The sequence below is a fragment of the Colletotrichum jinshuiense genome, chromosome 4, assembly GCF_051148585.1.
Source record: "Colletotrichum jinshuiense chromosome 4, complete sequence".
NCBI lineage: Eukaryota > Fungi > Ascomycota > Sordariomycetes > Glomerellales > Glomerellaceae > Colletotrichum > Colletotrichum jinshuiense.
This window is the reverse complement of record NC_139311.1, coordinates 137,648-157,769: the sequence shown is the minus strand read 5'-3', so window position 1 is coordinate 157,769 and position 20,122 is coordinate 137,648. Positions and strand designations below refer to the sequence as shown.

At 57.6% G+C, this 20,122-nt stretch overlaps 3 protein-coding genes across 3 annotated transcripts; all 3 read left to right on the top strand.

Moving 5' to 3' along the window:
- Positions 1 to 8,628: 8,628 nt before the first annotated feature.
- Positions 8,629 to 10,072, top strand: EsH8_IV_000045 (SANT/Myb-like DNA-binding domain-containing protein; the record flags this gene model as incomplete). Its single annotated transcript, XM_083264935.1, has 5 exons — positions 8,629 to 8,702; positions 9,086 to 9,641; positions 9,719 to 9,799; positions 9,859 to 9,976; positions 10,044 to 10,072. 5 exons carry the CDS (start codon positions 8,629 to 8,631, stop codon positions 10,070 to 10,072), a joined length of 858 nt encoding a protein of 285 aa, XP_083123830.1.
- A 4,189-nt stretch (positions 10,073 to 14,261) lies between these two features.
- Positions 14,262 to 15,734, top strand: EsH8_IV_000044 (concanavalin A-like lectin/glucanase domain-containing protein; the record flags this gene model as incomplete). Its single annotated transcript, XM_083264934.1, has 3 exons — positions 14,262 to 14,379; positions 14,433 to 14,873; positions 14,926 to 15,734. 3 exons carry the CDS (start codon positions 14,262 to 14,264, stop codon positions 15,732 to 15,734), a joined length of 1,368 nt encoding a protein of 455 aa, XP_083123829.1.
- Positions 15,735 to 17,651: 1,917 nt separating this feature from the next.
- On the top strand, positions 17,652 to 18,389 carry EsH8_IV_000043 (NAD(P)-dependent oxidoreductase; the record flags this gene model as incomplete). The annotated part of the gene is made up of 1 exon (XM_083264933.1): positions 17,652 to 18,389. The coding sequence occupies one exon, from the start codon at positions 17,652 to 17,654 to the stop codon at positions 18,387 to 18,389; it is 738 nt and encodes a 245-aa protein (XP_083123828.1).
- Positions 18,390 to 20,122: the final 1,733 nt, after the last annotated feature.

Below are 20,122 nucleotides of genomic sequence, written 5' to 3'. Positions count from 1 at the left end.
CGGTGCGGCAGCAGCAGCAGCAGTAGCAGTGGTGGTGGTCGGCGTCGTTCTCGTCATCGAGGCCGTCCTGGGCGCGTCGTCTGGCTTTCCTGATCGTGGCCTTGTGTCTGAAGGTTGTGTGAGGATGTCTGTCTGACGTTTGACGGCGGGGTCGAGCGATGGACGGTACGTGTTACAGAGCCGCGCTTCTCGCTGCCATTGGCCCTTTTTCACGACTGCCCCTGAGCCCTCCCTGCACCTGAGAGCAGAAGGGCATGGCACGCTAGGCGGGCTAATCCGAATGGGGTCAAGTCAGGAACAGGCAGGGCAGTTGCACTGCAATGTCCCCGGTCAGCCTCGCAACAGCAAGAGAGGTACGTACTCCCGGGAAAAGAGCCCCATATATGAGCCACACGCATCCACTCATAGCCCGCACCGGTGCGGCGGGGCCGGCCACCCCTGTCCGTTGCGACCGTCGTCCTCGTCCCTCGCTCATCCCCGTCGCCGTGAGAGGCTCCAGAAAAGGGAATCAGCGCCAGAGCCGCTCCTACCACCTCGCACCCATCCATCCATATCCATCCATCCAGTGAACACTAGGTAGTCTAGTGTATCGTCGGTTTTAAGCCTAACCCGGCTGTTTGGTTTGCAGTCAGGGCTCTCCCCTTCAACGGCAAAAGTCACCTTGGCTTGGCTGCGCTGGACCGAACCGATTTCGATCTGATGGGTCGCCGCCGGACGTGTCCCGACCCTGAGCTCGCAGAGTGATGGCGTGTCCCTGGTGTCTCGTGGCCTGCCATGCACAAAACACCACCTTGATCAGGCCTACTAGGCATAGCCGTTGGCATCGGCAGCGAAACATGAGGCTGTTTCTTGTTCGTCCCTCTCTGACAACGCCTCGGCACCTCGCACCTGCGCGCGCGCTGAGACTAACAATTTCCATGGCCTGGTGTAATTGGTCCACCCCGGCACCGCGGCATGTTTGTCTAAATTGACTGCCCTACACTGCCATGCCATGCCCACTGCATTGAGCCCTGAATTGCATGCATCCATACTTAGCACACGTCTTGTTCGGGCGTCATTAAGTCTCCGTACCTACCTAATGTGAGGGAAACGCATAAACATGATCAATACCGGCCTGTTAAACATTTACCGTACGCTGCGCTGCGCTGCACGCCCACAGCCACACACCGGACAACTGGCTTGGCTCGCCAGTCTTGGCTCAACAGTCGGCCGGTCGTTGTCACAAGCGACGACAAGACCGATAGATACCGTGCAGACGGCCACCGATGCTCCTCGATGCCCCGTCGTCCTCCCCTGCCCTTCCGTGGCCGCCGAGACACACCAAAACTTCAAGACCACACCACTTTCCGCCAAGATGTGGAGAGAGCAATAAAAACGATTCACCTGTTTTCGTAACGACAGCACAATTAAAGGATAGCTTTCCCTCCAGAAAATCCCCAGGGGGCGTCTCTTCTGCTCGCCTGCTCATTGGGGGGATCCCAGGCAGCTCGGCAGCAAGGTGAAGCCCATCCCTGGGCCCACGTCCCTTGAAACTCGCTAGCAAGCAGGCGCAATTTCACCCACGTATCAGCCCTTTCCCTCTTGGTCGCCCCTCCCCCCTGACCGCTGTCGGTACGTACCGAAACCGACCCCACACTTCCACCATTTGAGCCACTCACCTACACCCCACACCGCACACCCCCACCCTGGAGCCAATGGTGAGCGCAAGCTTCACCTCAATTTCCTTTTCCTTTTTCTCTGCCCACGCCCATCACCGAGCACCACCCACGGCGGCCTACCTGCCAGCCCAATCCACCCGTCCCGACGACAAACCTCACATCAACCCAAACACACGCTGCGAACAGACAGTCGACAGACTGCCCACCCCTTGGCCGACGGGACGAACATGGATCGCAAGAAACAACAGAGGGGCCCTAATGCAGGAAACCTTATTTGTTTCTTTCTCTCTCTCTCGATCTTTGAATCTGAATCTGGCGGCTTGGACTTGTCCAACGGGGGTGCCTCTCCCCTTCCAACGTCCCCCCCCCTCCCCCTCGTCTCCTCCAGTTCCGTCGTCCCTCTGGCCATCAACACCGAGTGTGTCAGTTTCTCACCCCCCATACTGCCGCCGGGAGTCTGGGTCTAGTGTACGAGTCCGAGAGTTTGAGAGTCTGAGCCAACCCACACTCCCGGGCCTCCTCAAGATTCATCTGACCTTTCCGCCCTGCCTGTCAAACCCGGTCTGATGGCGCGCTGCCTAACCTGACGGACGGGACGACCGAGTCAGAGAGCCAGTTGTCCGCCGCCACCCATCTCAGATGGCAATTTACATCCTACAAGAGCAGAAACAATTTCACTGCCACAGCACTAAATCGAAACAGGGCGTCCCTTGGGTTCACTTTAAAGACAGAGAAAAAGGAGGCAAAAAATAGAGCTAGCGACGGAGAGATGAAGATCGAAACACAGCCCCGCCGGGCTCCTCGCGGCCCCCAATTCTCCGTGGCGAAAATCATGACTTGCAGCCGTCCGCTCCGGGCTTTGCGCGCCTAGAGAATTGCCCGCCCGCCCGTCCGTCCGGCTGGCCGCCTGCTCGTAAGCTTTTGCAATGCCACCACGCTGAGCTCAACCGCCAAACCATGATTGATTGTTACATTTCACAAGGCGCCCACACCCGGCACCATTCTGGTTCCGCCCTCTGGGATGCAACCTGTAACCTGGGCCGCCTTACCAATCGAGATACCTAGTCGATATAACTCCCCCCCCCGCATGTGAGAGCCTCCAGCCAAGAAGGGCTGGAAACAAAGGGCCTTACCCCTCCAGACCACCAAGGCGTGAGAGAAACATGTCACGGGGGGCGGAAGGCACATCATCCGGGCCATCAACAGGAAGGAAGCTCCTCATCAGAGGATAGACTTCGCTATCGGCAGGCCTGGGGGGGCCCAAAAGGATCGCCTACAACCCGCAAAAGACTTGGAGCGCCCGCAGCCAGGTCTACTCTATCCGGCGGGTGACGTACGTAGACCATAATAGTTTCCGATTGCCTCAGCGGAACCACCAAATGTTACGGCCCCTGTCGGCCGTCCTGCCATCTCATCTCCTTCCTGACGATGGCGATGATGATCTTCGGAAAGGCCATCAACCGAATGCCATTGTTGACAGGAGTGGATGTGGTTGGTGGACTTGAGTCGCCTGAGAAAGGCTGAACCGCCGCATTAATCGTACATGCGGTTCGGGTTCGTGTCAAAGATCCATCGACCAGAACCTTGTGCTGGGACCGTACCGGGCTCGACTAGATGAACTGTGACGGCCACTTCCCTGACAGAGGCTTGGCGACACTCTTTTCGTCTGATCTCTTTGGGAGTTTGAGCTAGGGATTGGGGCAGCCCCGCACCCAACGGTTTCTACAAACGCGCTCACGGGGGGACGGAGACTAGGAGAGCGAGATTGCAGGTCCCGGCTTCGACCTAGTCCGCTCCATCGTGCAAACCCTCGGGCCTAGGCCTGCAGCTGCCACAACTGGCGTTCACCACCGCTCAATAATTTTATCCTCGTTTTCGAGGCTGTCTGATTGGCTGGGCTGCCAGTATCGAGACCCCCGGGCGACCTGAAATGGTGGTGCTGCAACCTCGCTCGGCCGAGTAACGGAGGCTGGCCAATCCAGCCTTGTGGGTCAGTCAGCTCTGCTCCGCGCCAGGGGCGTTCCTTGCGATGTTCCCTTATCACTCATCCACGGGCTTCGAGGTGCAAAAAAAAAAAAAGGGGGCCACGGGAAGAAGAAATGCAACGGAAAATCCCAACGGCTAATCCCATCGCATACATCCTTGTGCTCTCGTCACATGGACTCGTTGGACCGTCTGATTATCTGGTTATCTGGTTGCCCGTCTCACCGCTCGCAAAATCCCTACATCATCCAATGTTTTTGGGCGCAATTCTATTAAAAAAGAATATTCTCGTCAACGACAGACTCGAAAACCCTTTGCGCGACGGGCACTGGCCAGCGTTCCGATTCACGGCTTGGCCGAGACCAGGGTCGCCATGTGCACAGTCTTTGTGCGGTAGACGTGTCTTGACCACTCTGCCAAAGAGCCGCGAGTCTCAAACATGTTGTGCCGGAACACTGCGACCAGCGGCGTTTCAGTGCCGGGGTTCATCATTGTGTCCTGCCGAAGAGGCATAAACTTTGTCGATGTTCGGAACGAACATGCAAGGTCTGGCAAGGGAGGATGGCGTCACGGAGTCTGGCTGACCTAGGCGCATGAAATCCAGAGACCGGATGACAGTAGACAGGGCCGGGTCAGGGTTTGTGAGGCCGTTTTAGGTCATATGTCGACCTCTTGGGGGGGTTGACGACGACCGTCCGAGATGAGGTTGAGGGACCGGGGGCTCATTTCGGGCGTCATGGGGCTTTTCTCACACCTGGTCCATCTGGGGCAGTCGCCGGGGGGGTCGGGGGAGCCACCTTGTTTCGTCGCCTCTTTCGGTGTTTGAAACAATTTTTGTCTTGGAGACTTGTAACGTCGCCTTGTTTTTTTGTTTTTTTTGTTGTTGCTTCTGTTGTTGTTGATCACGCTGCCAGAAAGAGAAGCGCGGCTGGCCTGCCTACCATCCAGTCTGAACATCGGTCTCTCGTTCGTTCTCGTGACAGGCAGACGCGACGACCCACATCGGACGGGGTCGAGGCGGGAGCTTGGTGACCTCCGATGGACGGGCGGTGCCTCGGTACACTAGCCCCACAGCGATGTGGCGGCGGCAGAGGAGTGGACCCGACCGCCCGGAACCGGTTGCAACCGTGCACTCTGAGGCAGTCGGTCCGCAGCCCCACGGCACCGACCCCTCTCCCGATGCGACCTGGGATTATCCGGGGCCTCGGTCGATTGCCGCGAGCTCACTGGCTCCCGTCCCGTAATTACGAAAGCTGAGATCCGCGGACTCCGTAGTGCCCGGTATTGCAAGGTAAACCACCACCAGCCGCGGTTCCCGACTTATCGGAAGACCCAATTGCCCATAGTGCGTGCCATGATACTTGATCAGTGAAAATCCTCCCAGTTGCTCGTCAGGGGAAGCCTTCTAGACACGATGCATCTTTGGTCGTGGGTGGAAGAAGGCCCGTAGGATATACATACTGCAAACGAGACATGGAAAAGTCTGGAGGCGGGATTGATGAGCGCGATTGGGCTCTCCTGGGCCGACACAGAAAGAGGGCAGCAAGAGGTAATCAGACCACCCCCAGAACAGACAGCGCCGTCATATCTGCCAGCGCACTGTCGCCTCTGGATACGCCTGGGCGCGGTTGAACGCACAGAGAGGCAGAGGCGTCAGCAAGAAGCCGATGCTGACGAGTCGTCTCAACGCCGGGTGAAGCGATCCTGCAAGGGCCGCAGGCAAGCGCAGCATGGTGGCTGTCCGGGTCGGACCCCAGTCACGTACGAGGAATTTGGTTTATTTTAATCCGTACTGCGCTACAAGAAGAATGCCATTCCAGGGCCGTCATCGCCTCGACTTCGCGGACGGCAGCGCGAGTGAGGTTGAATCGATGCCGCGACAAAGTACATGCAGAGATGGGGGCAGAAGTACCCGTCGCGCCGAGGAGCAGAGGTACTGTACGTACCGTTCGAGATCCGACCTTGTGGTCGGTGTCCACCAGCAGTACCGCTAACAAGAGGTACATGAAGCGAGGATCAAGTACTTGGGCCATGCAGGCGGTACATCGAGTACAAGTAAAAGAACGGCCAAGGTGGAAGTTGCGACGAATTTCTGAAAGGCAGCACAGGGCACATTTGCAACATGGCAGACAACCTACCTACAAGCTCAATCTAGGTACGATATTGGAGGGCGGGGGTGGTGAGAGAAAGGCTGCGAGATTATCGACACTCCCTCACTTTTCTCTTTTTTTTTTCTTCTCACTCTCTCTCCCGCCTCCTCCCTATCTCTCTCCCTCTCCCTCTTTTGCTTTTCTTCCCTCCTTGGGGTGCCTTTGCTGCCTCGCGGTCCCTGTCAGGCAAATCAGGAATTAAAAGTGGCGCAGATTGTGCAATCATGGCACTTTGCCTTGTTCAGTCGGGTTGGACGACTCAAGTGGCTGGGCTTCCCCGCAAGAAGAAACACTGCCTGCCTGTGGCCTCAGTCATCAGGCCAGCGCACGGATGTAATGATGATGATGCAGCAGGAGCAGCAGCAGAGACGGAGAGCTCGGGTCGATGCGTCCACGTACACATGTCCAAGCCGACCGCACCGACACTCGCACTTGCACCTGCTCTGGCCTTGCAGCCCGTCGGTATCGTACCGCTAGCCAAAGAAAGGTGACGGTTGACAGGAGCGATGGTGCAAAAAGTGACGGCTTCCTTGGGCCAAAAGGTGCAAGTGCAGGTGTTAAAAAGTGGAGCAAATGGCAGGGCACGGAGCAGCCACTGAGCATTGAGCCATGACGAGGTGACGAGTGACAAGAGAGATGGCCTGTGCCGACGCGAGGGACTCGCCAGCGTCTGGCCCGTGCATCCGCACAAGAAGTCGACACCCGAGGCATCCAGATAGCCGCAGGGAGGCAGTTGCGCAGCGAACCTAGGCAGAGACGGGTGCTCTCGGTTAATCCACGGCAAGCCCTCGTGACTTGCTGCCTGACCCAAGACCCCACCCGTATTGCGTCGTGTGGTCCCTTCCCCCCCCCGCCGCCTCCCTCGTTGCTTTTCCATGTTCCCTCGCCCTCCCCCTCCCCCTTAGCAATTTTCCCTCCTGACCCCTTCCACCACCCACTTCTCTCACCAGAAAAGAGGGCAACCAGTCCAAAACATCACCGTGAACCAGGAAGTTACTTCCATCAGAGGTACATCCTTGGGCCATCGCGAGCATAGCATCCCAACTCCCAACATCATCCAGCTCGCTCCACCCTCGCTACCGCTACTCGGTACTGGCCTTGAGAGCCTTCAGAGCATCGACACGCGCCCGCGCAACCTCGCATCGCATCGCATCGCGCGACTTGAATTGAGCAGCCCACCGCCGCACAACAACACCATTGCCGTCGTCGCTGTCGTCGTCGTCGTTGTCGCCCGCTGCCGGTAATTCCACGCCCACCAATTTTTCCTTCTGGGACCAAGCACCACCACACGCACGCGCACTCACAGTCTTCTCCCCCCCCTCGTCGGCCGGCCCTCCCATTCTTCCTAGCCAATCCGTATCTACCTCGTCTACCTTCCCTTACCTCATTGCATCCCATCCCATACCCATACCATACCATACCCATACCCACGCAGACCACATCGCGTTGCCAATTACCGGCGCTTCCCGTTTTTCTGCTACGTCTACTCTTACGCACGCCAAACGCTTCCTGCCAGCCACGCGCCCATCTCGGTTCGCCGCCCAGCCAGTTCACACACCCTTGGCTCGAGTTCCGCCACCGAGACCGCCTGCTGCACCCAACGCAACCAACGCACGGAACTGCCTCTGTCTCTGTCCCTCTCTCTCCCTGAACCTCTGCGTCCTCACCGGATACATCATTCTACCTCACTCTGCACCCGCATCTACTTTTCACTACTTGGCCTTCCACCTGGACGACCTGCCCGATCTGGTCTGACCTGGCCTGTCCTGAAGCCTGTTACCTGATTATACCCGGACGGAACCAGGGCACAGCAACACCGGTACCCTCTCTTTCCCCACTTTTTTTTCGCTCTCAATTCTCCACACCGAACCAAACCCATCCATTCCTTCCCGCCCGTCGCCTCTGGACCCGCGCACCCTTCTCTCTGCCGCTGCATCTCACCTCACCTTTACCTTACCTTTGCCCGCTGTTGTCGCTGCACTGCCGCCTACTGCCTGCGTGTCGCGTCGCTTTCGCTCACCGCGCACAATTCGCACCACCCCAGAAAAAAGAGTACTTGAAGCAAACACGTCCTCGGCCTCGCACGCCTTGTATCTTTGTCCCTTTATTTTCGCTCTACCATCCCACCCCAACCACCCCCCCAAACCCTTCCCCCCCTGGGCGTGTGCGTGACCCGCTTCTTGCTCTGCGACGTCAGGCTGGTCCAAGTCTCTCTTCCACCCCCGAGAGAGCAGAGACCAAATATTCCCCATCCATCAAACCGTCGGTTTATGCATCGTTGTTGAGTTAATACTACTACATTGCCCGTAAGTACCTGCACCCATTTCCTATGTCTCTTCACCCATTGTCCCGATTGAGGAGCGACTCGTCGCTTGTACCTCAACGATGGAATCGTTGCGCGCAATGATTCAACGTCGTCGGCGACGATGCTGTCGCGTTTTTTCCCACCCCATCCCTTCCGTCGTCTCGTCACTCTCGTCGAATTTTTATTTTTTTCGACCTCACCGCGTCCGCGCAAACACGTCGCTTCATCGCCCCGAACAGGCAGTCGTGGCGTGTCTCCCTTCTTTCCCCCTCTCTCTTTCTCGTGTTGGCCATAGGCCGTCTCTTTTATTGCCCGATTGAAGCGTCTTGCCCGCCATCATTTCCCTTCCCGTCGCGGCATCATATCATCGCAATCATGTACTCACTGGGAGCGACTGCGTCGCGTTCGCGTCTCGCGCCGTGGGCCGGCCTTCTCCCGTCCCACGACTCTTGCGCGACAAATCTGTTTTCCTTCGGTCGCGAAACGAATACATAGATAGACGCGGTACTAATGTTTGATCCGTTGCTAGAACATGCAGCAGTGGCAAGTCGGCCCCGTGCCGGAGTACATCTACTCCAACTCCACACACCAGCCTAACGACATGCAGTAAGTACCTCCTCCACCTTGTACCTCTCGATGTCTACCTCTGCCCCGAGCTCAAAGTCGCACCCCCTTTCCCCTTCCATCCTCCTCCACCCCGCGAGGCTGGCTGCGTACCGGCCACAACGGATTTCCCGGGGGGTACATGAACATGTACCATCGGGACGTCTTGCCTCGAGCAACCCCCGGCCATGCTTGGCCCTGCTCAACAGCGTCGAGGAAGGAGGAGGAGAAAGAGGGTGTAACGGGCAACGACACGACCCCTTTGCCGCCGTCGATGCATGCACGCCTGATCATCATGATCTCGCAAAAGTGCCTCGCGGCAGTCGCACATCCATCCACAATGTCGATGCCGTGGAAATGAAACTTTGCTGACACTCCATCCCCAGTCCTCAACATCCCTATCAGCAGGACATGTCTCGTCGGGATCAGCACCCGCAGTTCCAGTACGGAGCGCCGCCTCATCAGAGCCCGGCTCCTCAGCACCACCAGCCTACTCCGGTGCAGCCTCCGATGAGCGTGCCGCAGCCGCCGCCTCCCCAAGCTCCGCAGGCCCAGCCTCAACCCCAGCAGCACCAGCAGCACCAACAGCATCAGCAGCACCAGCAGCAGCACGTCTCTCAGCAGCCCCCGCCGCAGCCTCAGCGGAACCGCAAGCGTCCGGCCCCGGCCCCGGCCCCGCAAGCGCCGCCGGTCTCCAGCGCTCCCCCCATGCCGACTGCTCCCACCGCGCCTACCGCGACGCCCATCCCACCGCCGATTGCTCCCCCCGTCGCCGCGCCCCCCGCTCAAGCGGCCGCGCCGGTGACGGATGACGCCAACGCCCAGGCTGTTGCACAACCCCCGGCGAAGAAGAGCCGAACAAATACCCCGTGGACCCCGGCCGAGGAGCTTCGCCTGAAGCAGATGAGAGACGCTGGTAGCAGCTGGGCCGAGATTGCCAAGGTTCGTGCCACTCCTATGCGCGCCCCTCCCCCTCCCCTTCCCCTTTACTGTCACAGGCAGCGGCTAACACGATGAAGACTTTCCCGACTCGTACGGAGGGCAGTGTCAAGAAGCACTGGTACAAGGACATGCACTACGCCGAGTTCGCAGAAGATGAGGTTCGTTGCGGCCCCCTGGACCGGGTCTGGAAGTGGTGGTCACTAACAGCAGGCTACAGAGTCAAGCACTCCTCAACGCCATCAAGGAGTACGAAAACAACAAGTGGAAGGTCATCGGGCAAAAGGTCGGCAAGCCAGCCAAGGCTTGCGAACAGTACGCCAAGGAGCACTTTCCCGGTATGCCCTCTCTCAACATCGCGTCGGTACGGCCGCATCCACATCAACGATACTAAATGATTCGTAGACCTCTGGGCCAAGCCGACCAACCGGTAGAGGAACTCAGGACATCGGCGGTACTGAGGATACTCAGGAGACGGGCAACACTGCGAAACGGCGCTGGGAGTGTCTCAATGCGTTGGGTTTATACCAAATGTGTTTCTTCTTTCTCGTTCTGACGATCTCAACGACCCGGACTCGAAAAGACGATTCCCCCTTTGCACTTTTTATTTTGTTTCTTTGGAGGCCGAGCTTTAATTCCCTTTGATATCTGTGTGTCCTGTTTCACCCCCCTTCGCCGGCATGGACGGACTGGCCTGATACTTTTGGCTCTGGCGGATGAAGATGGCCTTATTTATTTTTTTGAGACTGTGGGATCACATGTATGACGGATCCTCTCGCTTGGGCCGTGGGTTTTCTATTTTTTTTTTACGTGCTCCGAGTTTCATAGCACAACACGAAAGGAAGTTGAGTGATGGCGGGTGATTATCAGACCGTTCGAGGGATGGTCCGCGCATGTCTGCGGGGAGGACCTTTTCATCTCTGCGGCGGTGATGTGCTGGCTCATGAAGGAAATACGTAACCAAACCTCACCCCAGAGCACAAGAGGCTGTAATGATGTGCTGGCAGCCAGCTGTCTTCGAGCAAGGGCGGTGACGCGTGTTGGAGGTCAGAGGGTTGACTGGTAGGGCCGGTGTCATGGACGGGAAGGGAGGGGGGTTCCGGACGGTGAAATTGTTTCGATTCATGATGAGTCTATACCCTTTTAGTGTGAAGAAACCGTGTTTTATTATTGGGCCAAGGACAAGTTCGTGCTATTATTACCACGGGAGCGGGCGGTGACTGATGAGTTGACATGGTGTAGCTGGCCGGATATGGCATTTTGGCTTGGGCTTTACAGTCAGTGTCGGGTTACGGAGTGCGCGTGGGTGAGAGCGTGGACGAGTGCGTTGGTGTAAGTGTTCATGATGTGTTTTTATGGTATGTGGGTATATGGAGTAAGTGTTTTATGGTATTTGTGTCCACGGTGAGCATGCTTATTGCCGCCATCTTGAAGTCATTATCGGCTAGCAGCGAACCCGGATGAAGGAGGAAGGGAAGGGCGGGGGGGACGTTGGAGCATTTTGTGTCATTTTGTGTGCTTAGATAGATGCCTACCGAGGGGTTCTTGCGACGGCAGCCGATTTGACATGTCCAGCTTGCATGAGAACGATGTTTCCCTCCGTGATTATGATTATATCCTGGGTTGTTTCGTACAGACTAGACAGTTTCGCAACGGGCTTTTTTACGGGGGAGGGGGAATGTCTCGCTGCTGGCAGGGTACAGGTGCAATGTGTTGGCCCAGAGCGGTTCCTCCCCCCCCCCCCCCCCCCCCCCCCCCCCTTTTCTGAGAGTGTGGCGGTGTTTTCGACAGCGCCGAGGGAGGAGGCGTCGGTTTCTTCATTGTCACACGAGGAGAGAGAGTTCGTGCTATTGGGGGTGAGAGACGGACGATCTATGCGCGATCTTGCGGCCGTCGAACGCTGTCAGACCGGGGAAAGGGAATGGCGGAGGCGCGGGTCACAGCAGGTGCAGCCGCCGAGGGTCATTCTCTCACACTCTCACACTCACACTCACACTCACATACCGGTACATACATACATATACGTATAGATTCAACGGCGGTGCGTGGTGATAGGCCAGATGTGATTGGATGTTTCCTCTCACCCGCCCAGCGGTTTATGTTTACCGTTTGCATCGTTTGGTATTCAACGGCGCGGGGCGGGCGGGCTGAGTGATATGTTTGTTTGTTTGTGAGTATATATGTGCATGTGTGTACCACTAGTATGTGTACATATATGCGTGTGTGGCTGCGGACTTTCCATGATGAAAGGGACGGACAGGCACAAAGGAAAAAGAATGTGGTCTCAGCGTTTTTAGGAATTAATTAGGTGCTGGCCGATCTGAGGGGCGAGCTAGCTAGGACGGGAGGTGCAGTTGACGGCTCGAGGTTTATTTGTTTCTATTGATTTTTTTCATTTTTCTTGGTTTTTGTTTTGGTAATCCCATCCCGAATGAATACTTCCCATTCATTCTTCCGCTCTTCCATTCTCTCATCCAACAATGCGCCGCCCCCCCTTCTTACGTAGCGGGCACATGGACGAGCCCCCATCTGCGTAGCAATCGAGGCGCCATGGTGAGTCAAGACAAAATAGTCGTCAAGTCTGATGACGTCCATGGGTTACGTGTGCATTTGTGCGACGCCGTTGTTGATGCAGTGACACAGCGTTCTGCACTCCGCAATGCGGTTCGGTCAGGCTGTCAAATAAAACAAAAAAACAACGCCAGTATGTACATAGCATGCAGCAGCAAGGAAAAAGGAAGGAAATATGGTTTCCTTGCTGTGTGCCCCGTGCGCCGTGGAGCACAGAGCACCGGGGCGAAAATCGCTGCAGGCGTAGACTCAATCGAATTGCAAAAGTGGGCAGGACAGGCAGCGTGGCAGGCCAAGGAGAGACCTAGGGTCGAAGCGAAGGAATCATGGGTTGATCATTTTTTGGGGGGGACCGCCTTTTCTGGTGCGTTCACTCGTTCGGGGCTAAGCCCAGAAAGGGCTAAGAAGGGCCACAAGCGAACGAGAGCGAGGGAAAGCCAATACGAGAGGAGGATCAGCAGCCAGCGTATTACGGAGGACGGAGGGGGAACGGGGGGGGCGGAGGGATTGGCGAACAGTCGCGAACCGAGTGAGGGCGAGAGCCTGGTGGTGAGCGAGCTGCATCTCCATTCTCCATGCCGCATCCTGCTTTTCCCCGTATTTGTTGTGCGCGAGGTGGAGCCGCTGGAGAGGACAGGGTCAGGCTTTAACCGGCATTGCCTACCCAAATCAAGCGCGCTTGGACAGATCGGGAAACGAAGAGCGGCGCCGGGGCCGCCCCATTGGTTTGCTCTGGGTACTAGCAGAGAGGACGAGGACGAGGATGAGCGCTCGCCCGGCTCTATCTCATTCTCTCCCTGGCGCGCCAGACCCTGAATAAGAACTGGAGAAGAATGGAGAAGGTACAGGAAGGGGGAAAAGGGGGAGGAGGGGGGTGGGAAAGGGGGGGAAAGGAAAACATGTGGAAAACGCAGTGGGTTGAGGTAAAGTAGGGAATGGCCGTGGGAAATACGGATAGAGAGAGCACTGGCAGGTTTAACGGCGCGGTAGTCTGATTTGGGAACAAGGCAAACAAAACAATGGACGTGGTACCTTAGTGTGGTGTGGTGAGGATGGCATGGGATGGGATGGGCGACTCGACGGTGGCTCTTAGCTCCTGGCTCTTAGTGGCAGACACAAAGGCCCTCTCGCTCGGCTCACTCGCGGCACAGCACCCGCCCTTACATGCGATGGCGGTGGGTTGACTAAGAGTCCAACAGGTAGGTAGGCACGTAGGTACCTGAAGATTTGCCTCTGCTCTGTCCGCACTAGCTACCGACCTAGTGAGGCGATGCACGGATGGGACAGAGCTACTGGTGGTGTTGAATAAGGTCAGGAAGGTTTGCCTGGGGCCTTGTCCTGATTTGACTTCCCGCGCATTCCCACTCCTCCCGCCCTCCCCATCCCTTCCCCCCCAAATTAAATCTTGTCGACTTGGGCTTCTCCCTCTCGCCCTCACCCTCACAACCAAAAAAAAAAAGCCCGACTCTTTTATGCTCGCGGTCGTCACTCGTTCTTGACCTGCGCTGCGCCTTTCCGTGTCGTACCACTTCACTATCGCTTAATCCTCTTCATACGCCCGCTTCCTGCACCTGTCAAACGACGTTTCTTGCTCCACGAGACCATCCGAAGTCCTTCGTCTGAACACGCCCTCGTTTCGTCCCAAAAACCCGCCCGAACTCGAACCACCGAATCCAGCTTCGCTCTCCAGGACCGGCAGAAAACTGCCTGCCCTTGTTCCCGTCCAAAATCACCTGCCTTGATCCCCGCGATATCGATATATCTGCCCAATCGTTGGGACGAGAGAGCTTGTACGCGCAAATATCGGCGTTTGTTACATCGTCAGACAGCCGAATTCCTCCCCGCCTCGGCAGTAAACACGCCAGCCCACCGCCACCCGCGGACGGCGAGAGTCGATTTCCGCACCCTCAGGGGCCAATCCACCCGGACGAGATCGCCCTCTTGGACAACCCATCCGGTTCCAAAGCCACTCGCTACCCTCCCGTTGTAATACCTTGATCCATCTAATCCTCCTCCTTCTCTTCGCCCATCACCGCCCATATCTCCGCCAAAATGTTGTCGGCTCTCCCCTTGGGCCTTGCCCTCTTCGGCGCCTCCGCCGTCCTCGCCCAGACCCCTCCCACCTGCTCCCTCACCAACAAGTGCCCTCAGGAAGCGCCGTGTTGCTCCCGTAAGTCCAATATTGTGCCGAGATCCCGTACGGCATCGGCTAACATGCGTCAGAATATGGCCAGTGCGGTACCGGTGCCTTCTGCCTCGGCGGCTGCGACCCCCGAATGTCCTTCTCCCTCAACGCTTGCGTGCCCGCCCCCGTCTGCCAGGACAAGAAGATGCCCATGTCCTCGTTGGACAAGATTGTCGACATCAGCAAGTACTACGGCGACGCCAGCAAGGCCGACTGGGTTTCCCAGGGCGAGCCCGCGCTGTACAACAAGGAGGCCGTGCTCCTGACCATGCCCGCCAAGAGCGTCGGAACCGTGCTGGCCACCACCACGTACATGTGGTACGGCAGCGTCAAGGCCAAGATCAGGACCTCGCGTGGCCCCGGTGTCGTGACGGCCTTCATCCTGTACGGTGACGTCAAAGACGAAATCGATTACGAATGGGTCGGTGCCGACCTGGAAATGTCCCAGACCAACTACTACTTCCAGGGAATCCCCAGGTGTAAGTCGAGCCCGGCCGCGAGCCGCGTGTTCCTGTACTGACTGTTTGTTAGACGACCAATCCGGCAACATCTCCCTCTCTGACACGTTCCGCAACTGGCACACGTACGAGATCCACTGGACTCCCGATGAAATCCAGTGGTTGGTGGACGGCCAGGTTGGCCGCACCAAGAAGCGCTCCGACACGTGGAACGCGACCGCGCAGCAGTGGGACTTCCCGCAGACCCCCGCCCGTGTCCAGCTGTCCATCTGGCCCGGCGGCGCCGAAACCAACGCCAAGGGAACCGTCGACTGGGCTGGTGGCCCCATCAACTGGGATCACGAGGACATCAAGACCGCCGGATACTTTTACGCCATGGTCAAGGACGTCGAGATCAGCTGCTACAACGCCAAGAACCCCCCGGGAACCAACAGCAAGAAGAGCTACTACTACAGCGACATCAAGTCCACCAACGATACCGTGGTGGACAGCGACAAGGACACCATCCTAAAGAGCTTCCTCGGCACCGGCCTCGACATGAACGCCGGTGCCTCATCGGCTTCCGGCACCGGGGCGAAGCCTACGGCCTCGGCGGCCACGATCCCCGGCGGTAGCAACACCGGCCCGGGCAACGACCACAGCGACGACAGCAGCAGCTCCTCCGGGTCCGGGTCCGGGTCCGACTCTGGTTCGGGCTCAGGTGACTCCAGCTCGGGCTCCGGGTCAGGCAGCAGCTCTTGCGGAGCCGGCAGCTTCTCGCAGGACTGCAACAGTGGCAGCGGCAGCTCGACCTCGCCGAGCGATGCCGTCCGCCGCGAGTCGACCATTGGCGCGAGTGCCTTTGCCGCGCTTGTGGCCGCCTCTACCCTCTTTTGGTTGTAAGGCAAAAAAATCCGCGGTTCTGGGTTTTTATTTTAAAAGGTTTAATGGATAACGTGATGCACCCACTGGGTTTTCGATTCGGGCTCCTTGTATGTAATGAGAGCATTTTTCTTGCAGCATTCTCTCTTTTTTTTTTTTTGGATTCATGACGCAGTTGGAAAGGGGGGTAATATGGCGCTTGCCGTCCATTCCTTTGGTAAGGGATCGAGCAGCCACCACATTGCATATGCAGGCGGCCGTTTGTGAGCTTTGGGTTTCAAAGCTGGTTTCGGTACATAAGGAGAAGAGAATCACAATCAACAGTTGGTTGAAAGAAACGTCATGTGCCATTCGCGTGTCATGCTGTCTCGTGTTGAGTGGATGATGGGTAAGTTGAGAAGAAGGGGAGGTTGCTTGGCCATCCTCCGTTGCGAAAGGGATGGATGACTGCAGGATGATCGGTAGGGCCACCAAACTGCAGCGCCCAGTTGGAGAGGGTTTTATGGAGGTGGCACGGCAGTCACCGCGCGGCATCCGAGGCTACTCGGGACGACTCGGCGACCAGAGAGGAATCTGGAACGGCGGGGGGGAGGGAGACGTTGGGCCGCGGCGTGACGGGGGATGGAATCCAAGCGGGCTGACGGACGTTGCGGTGTGCAATTCCATCCGCGATGTTTGCATGGTTCGAACGGGGGTTGGGAGATGTATTGGTGCGGCGCAAGAAGGTGGCTGCCTGCCTGCCTGCCTGGCACCCGGGTGCTGTTGGTTGTTGCTCGTCGTCGCCGTACGGTACTAGGTGATGTGTTTTTTGTTGTTGGTTGGTTTATCACGTTGTGACGATTGGGGGTGTGTGGGGACGAAAGGGGAAAGACGAGGTTCCTCGCCGCCTCGCGAGGCGAGGTGCCTCCCGCCAAGGGCGAGGGAGCTTGGAGCGAAAGGGCGAGGGGCTGAGCCACATGGTTATTTGTCTGTTGGTTGCGCCGTCGGGGTAACCTTTTGGCCAAGGTGGGTGTTTGGGTCGTGTTAGTGCAGTGATGGGGATGACTGGCGGAGAACAGGTGAGAAACGACCGATGAGTATAACATGCGCTAACAATCAGTCGGGAACATCCCTGGCTCGACAGGGAAGTGGGGCCCGGGATATGGCGGGGGTGCGGATCCTTCGAGCCGCCGGAACCAGGGGGGGAGGGCAATCTTGTCGATCGCTGCGGGCTGATTGTTGGTGTTTTGGACCTGGTTCTACACTACGTACCCAACATGCAGACCGCAGCTCTGTTTCTTTTTCTCCATTGTTGGTTTAGGGGAGGGGGTGTATGCGCGCGTCTGGCGAGTTTTTCCTCTGTTTTTCTGTGTTCGGGTGCCGGTCAGCCTCATCTGATTCGCATGAATACGCCCGCCGAGCGGAGCGAGCATGGGCGAACGGCGCGAGGATAGGCCGCCGCCGCCGCTGCCGCGGTCTGGGGTTGATTGTTTGCGAGCGTGTACCCTTCGCGGCGTCATGTTTTTGGGGGACATGCAGACATGCGGACATGCAGCTCTGGGGCGGCGGCCGACAGACTCCCTGCGGCCGTGTTGTTGGTGATTTTTCGATTATCCCCAACCCCCGTGCCTTGCACGCCGGTCTGGGACGGAGGTCGACATGCATATAAGGCTGGGCGTGCTCGCCCCTTCTGGTGTGTTGTAAAGGAGGATCATTATCATCACCACCAACAATCACCATCTTAGTTCCTTCTTGGCTATACCAAGCTTTTCGACTTGACTCTCAGCAGTTTGCCGTCTCTGCCAATCACACATATCACTAAGCCGTCAAACCACCCTTGAGTATCATTGCCAACCTTTTCTTTTACTTGGCACTCGTTCTACTTGAACGACCTATTCAAACACAATCGCACACCCCTCCTCCTATCAAACCCACACCACCCAACCACACCAACCCGCAATGTCCGGCATCAAGACCATCGCCTTCTTCGGCGCCTCGGGCGGCTGCGGCCTCGCCGCCCTCAAGCACTCCCTGGCGGCCGGCTACATCTGCGTGGCCCTCTGCCGCAACCCGGCCAAGATGACCGACCTCCTCCCCGAGGCGGAGAACCCGAACCTCGTGGTCAAGAAGGGCAACGCGCACAGCGTCGACGACGTGGCGGCGTGCCTCGTCAACCCCACCGACCCGGCGCGCCTCGTCGACGCCGTGAGCTTCAGCATCGGCAGCCCGCTCAACGTGGCCAAGATGACGGTCGAGGACCCGGACGTGTGCAAGAACGGCACGGCCGCGCTGCTCGGCGCGCTCGAGAAGCTGCGCGGCCAGGGCGTCGCCGGCCGCCCGCGCCTGTCCGTCATCTCGACGACGGGCATCTCGGACCACGCCCGCGACGTGCCCATGCTGCAGGTGCCCATGTACCACGTCCTGCTCAAGGCGCCGCACGCCGACAAGAAGGTCATGGAGCAGAAGCTGGTCGCCAGCGCCGAGGACTTCACCTTCGTCCGCCCCGCCTTCCTCAGCGACGGCGAGGTGCCCCACCGCAAGATCCGCGTCGGCATCGAGGACCCCAAGACGGGCGTGCAGAGCAAGGCCGTGGGCTACGGCATCTCGAGGGAGGACGTCGGCCGGTGGATCTTTGAGAACATCCTGAGCACCGGCGGGCCCGAGTACGTGCGCAAGGCCGTCTCCATCACCTGGTAGAGGGTGCGATGGGCGGGTGCGGGCCGAAGAAGGGGCTCGGCCATGCTTTAATGCATGGTGGCATTGATTGGTTTTGAGGGGGACGATATATCTACTCTCCCCCACCCCCCGATTTCTTTTTGTGTTCATTCTGGGAGTCGTGGCCATGCGTTGGCCATGGCCAGCGGGAGCTTGTGTTTTGTAATATCACGGCAAAATGTAGACATGGGGAATTTGGAAACACGGGATTTCCAAGTCGAATATTTTCTTTTTTGGTCCTCGATGATACACCAGCGGTAGTTTGTTAGCCTTTGCCTTTTGAATCACACCAAGATGAAATTGTTCAACATTCAAGATTTGCCTGGGACTTGTATGCGAGTGTGTGAGTGTGTAAGTGAGTGAGCGGGTGTGTAAGTGAGTGAGTGAGTGGGTGTGTTTAGCTTTCAGCAAGGGACACTGGGTTCTGTCTACGATTGCCTTGAAGAGCTGGGTGTCCGGACCACTGCAGAGAGGTCAAAGGCTGAGACGTAAATGTCTTATTATCTCTCTCTCCGGATTACCAATACCTGCTACTGATTACCGGCGCTGCTGACTGCCGGTGCTACTGCCCGTCCGTATCACGCAGTTGAAAACGTCACTTCGAGTCAACGGCGTCTAGCTTTGTCTCTGATGGGCATCTGCTTACCCCCAGCCACGGCGCCAGCGAACACCCGCGTCAGAGCCTTTTGCTGCAGCATCCAGTATTCGAGTGACACTTTATCAATAACAATAAAAACCATCCCGTCTCTTTCTATCCCCGCGAGTTCTCGCACGAGGCGGGGCAGACGTGTGCTACGAACGGTTCGATGGCTGCCGTGTTGATCAGTCGATTTCTCTGGATCTCTCCTCTCTCGCTTTCTATCCCCCCCATTTCCCCGCTCTCCCCTGCAGTGCTAGTGCTGAGCTTGGCCCCCCTCGTGCATGATGTTTTTTTGTCATCCAATCTCGCCTTTTCGTTGGGTGCGGGATGCGCAGTTCTCCTTTCCTTCTCCTTGCCGTGCCCTGTTGGGCTGGGTCTGGTTGGTCCCCGAAGCGCAGCCACTCCGAGAATAGACGCACGATTCCCGTCGACGGCTGGTCAGGTACGTACCGCTCTGTAGAGGGATGGGATGCCCGGGGGTGCTCCACTTGACACCGGGTACGTACCTTCGGGCTACCGGCCGCCCTGCCGTTTGGGCGTTTGCGGAAGTGTTTTTGCTGCCTAGCTGCCGCCCGGTGAATCAGTGGAGCAGGGGCTGAGAGAAGGGGAGAGAGAGAGAGAGGCAAACGTGACGATGGTGTTTCCCTGGAACCCTATCATGACGCAGGTTTCCCATAGACAAGGCAGGGCAGGGGTTTGGGGCTTGAGCTTTGGGGGCCGTTCGGGTTGAATTAGTGCCGTAATGCAGTGTGTGCCATCGTTTAGTATAGTAGGAGGGGGCGCCGCAAAGCGCCCTCCCCCAACTGAATTCTTTTCCGGAGTCTGAACAAACTCGGGATGTTTCTCGTCCAATCCACCCCGCGCCCAAGAGCCGTCTGCACATGTTTCGAAACACCGCCCTCACTCAGCCCCTTCACCAGGCGGCCAACCGCAGCGCGGGAACGGGGCTGCAGGAGCTGCAGTTGGCAATTCCTCTCCCCCCTTCAGCATTCTAGCATTTTTTGGCCCCTTGTTTCATCGGTAGTGAGTGGCACATAGCACAGGTTTGGTTGACCGGGGTTGTTGTTCTGTTTGT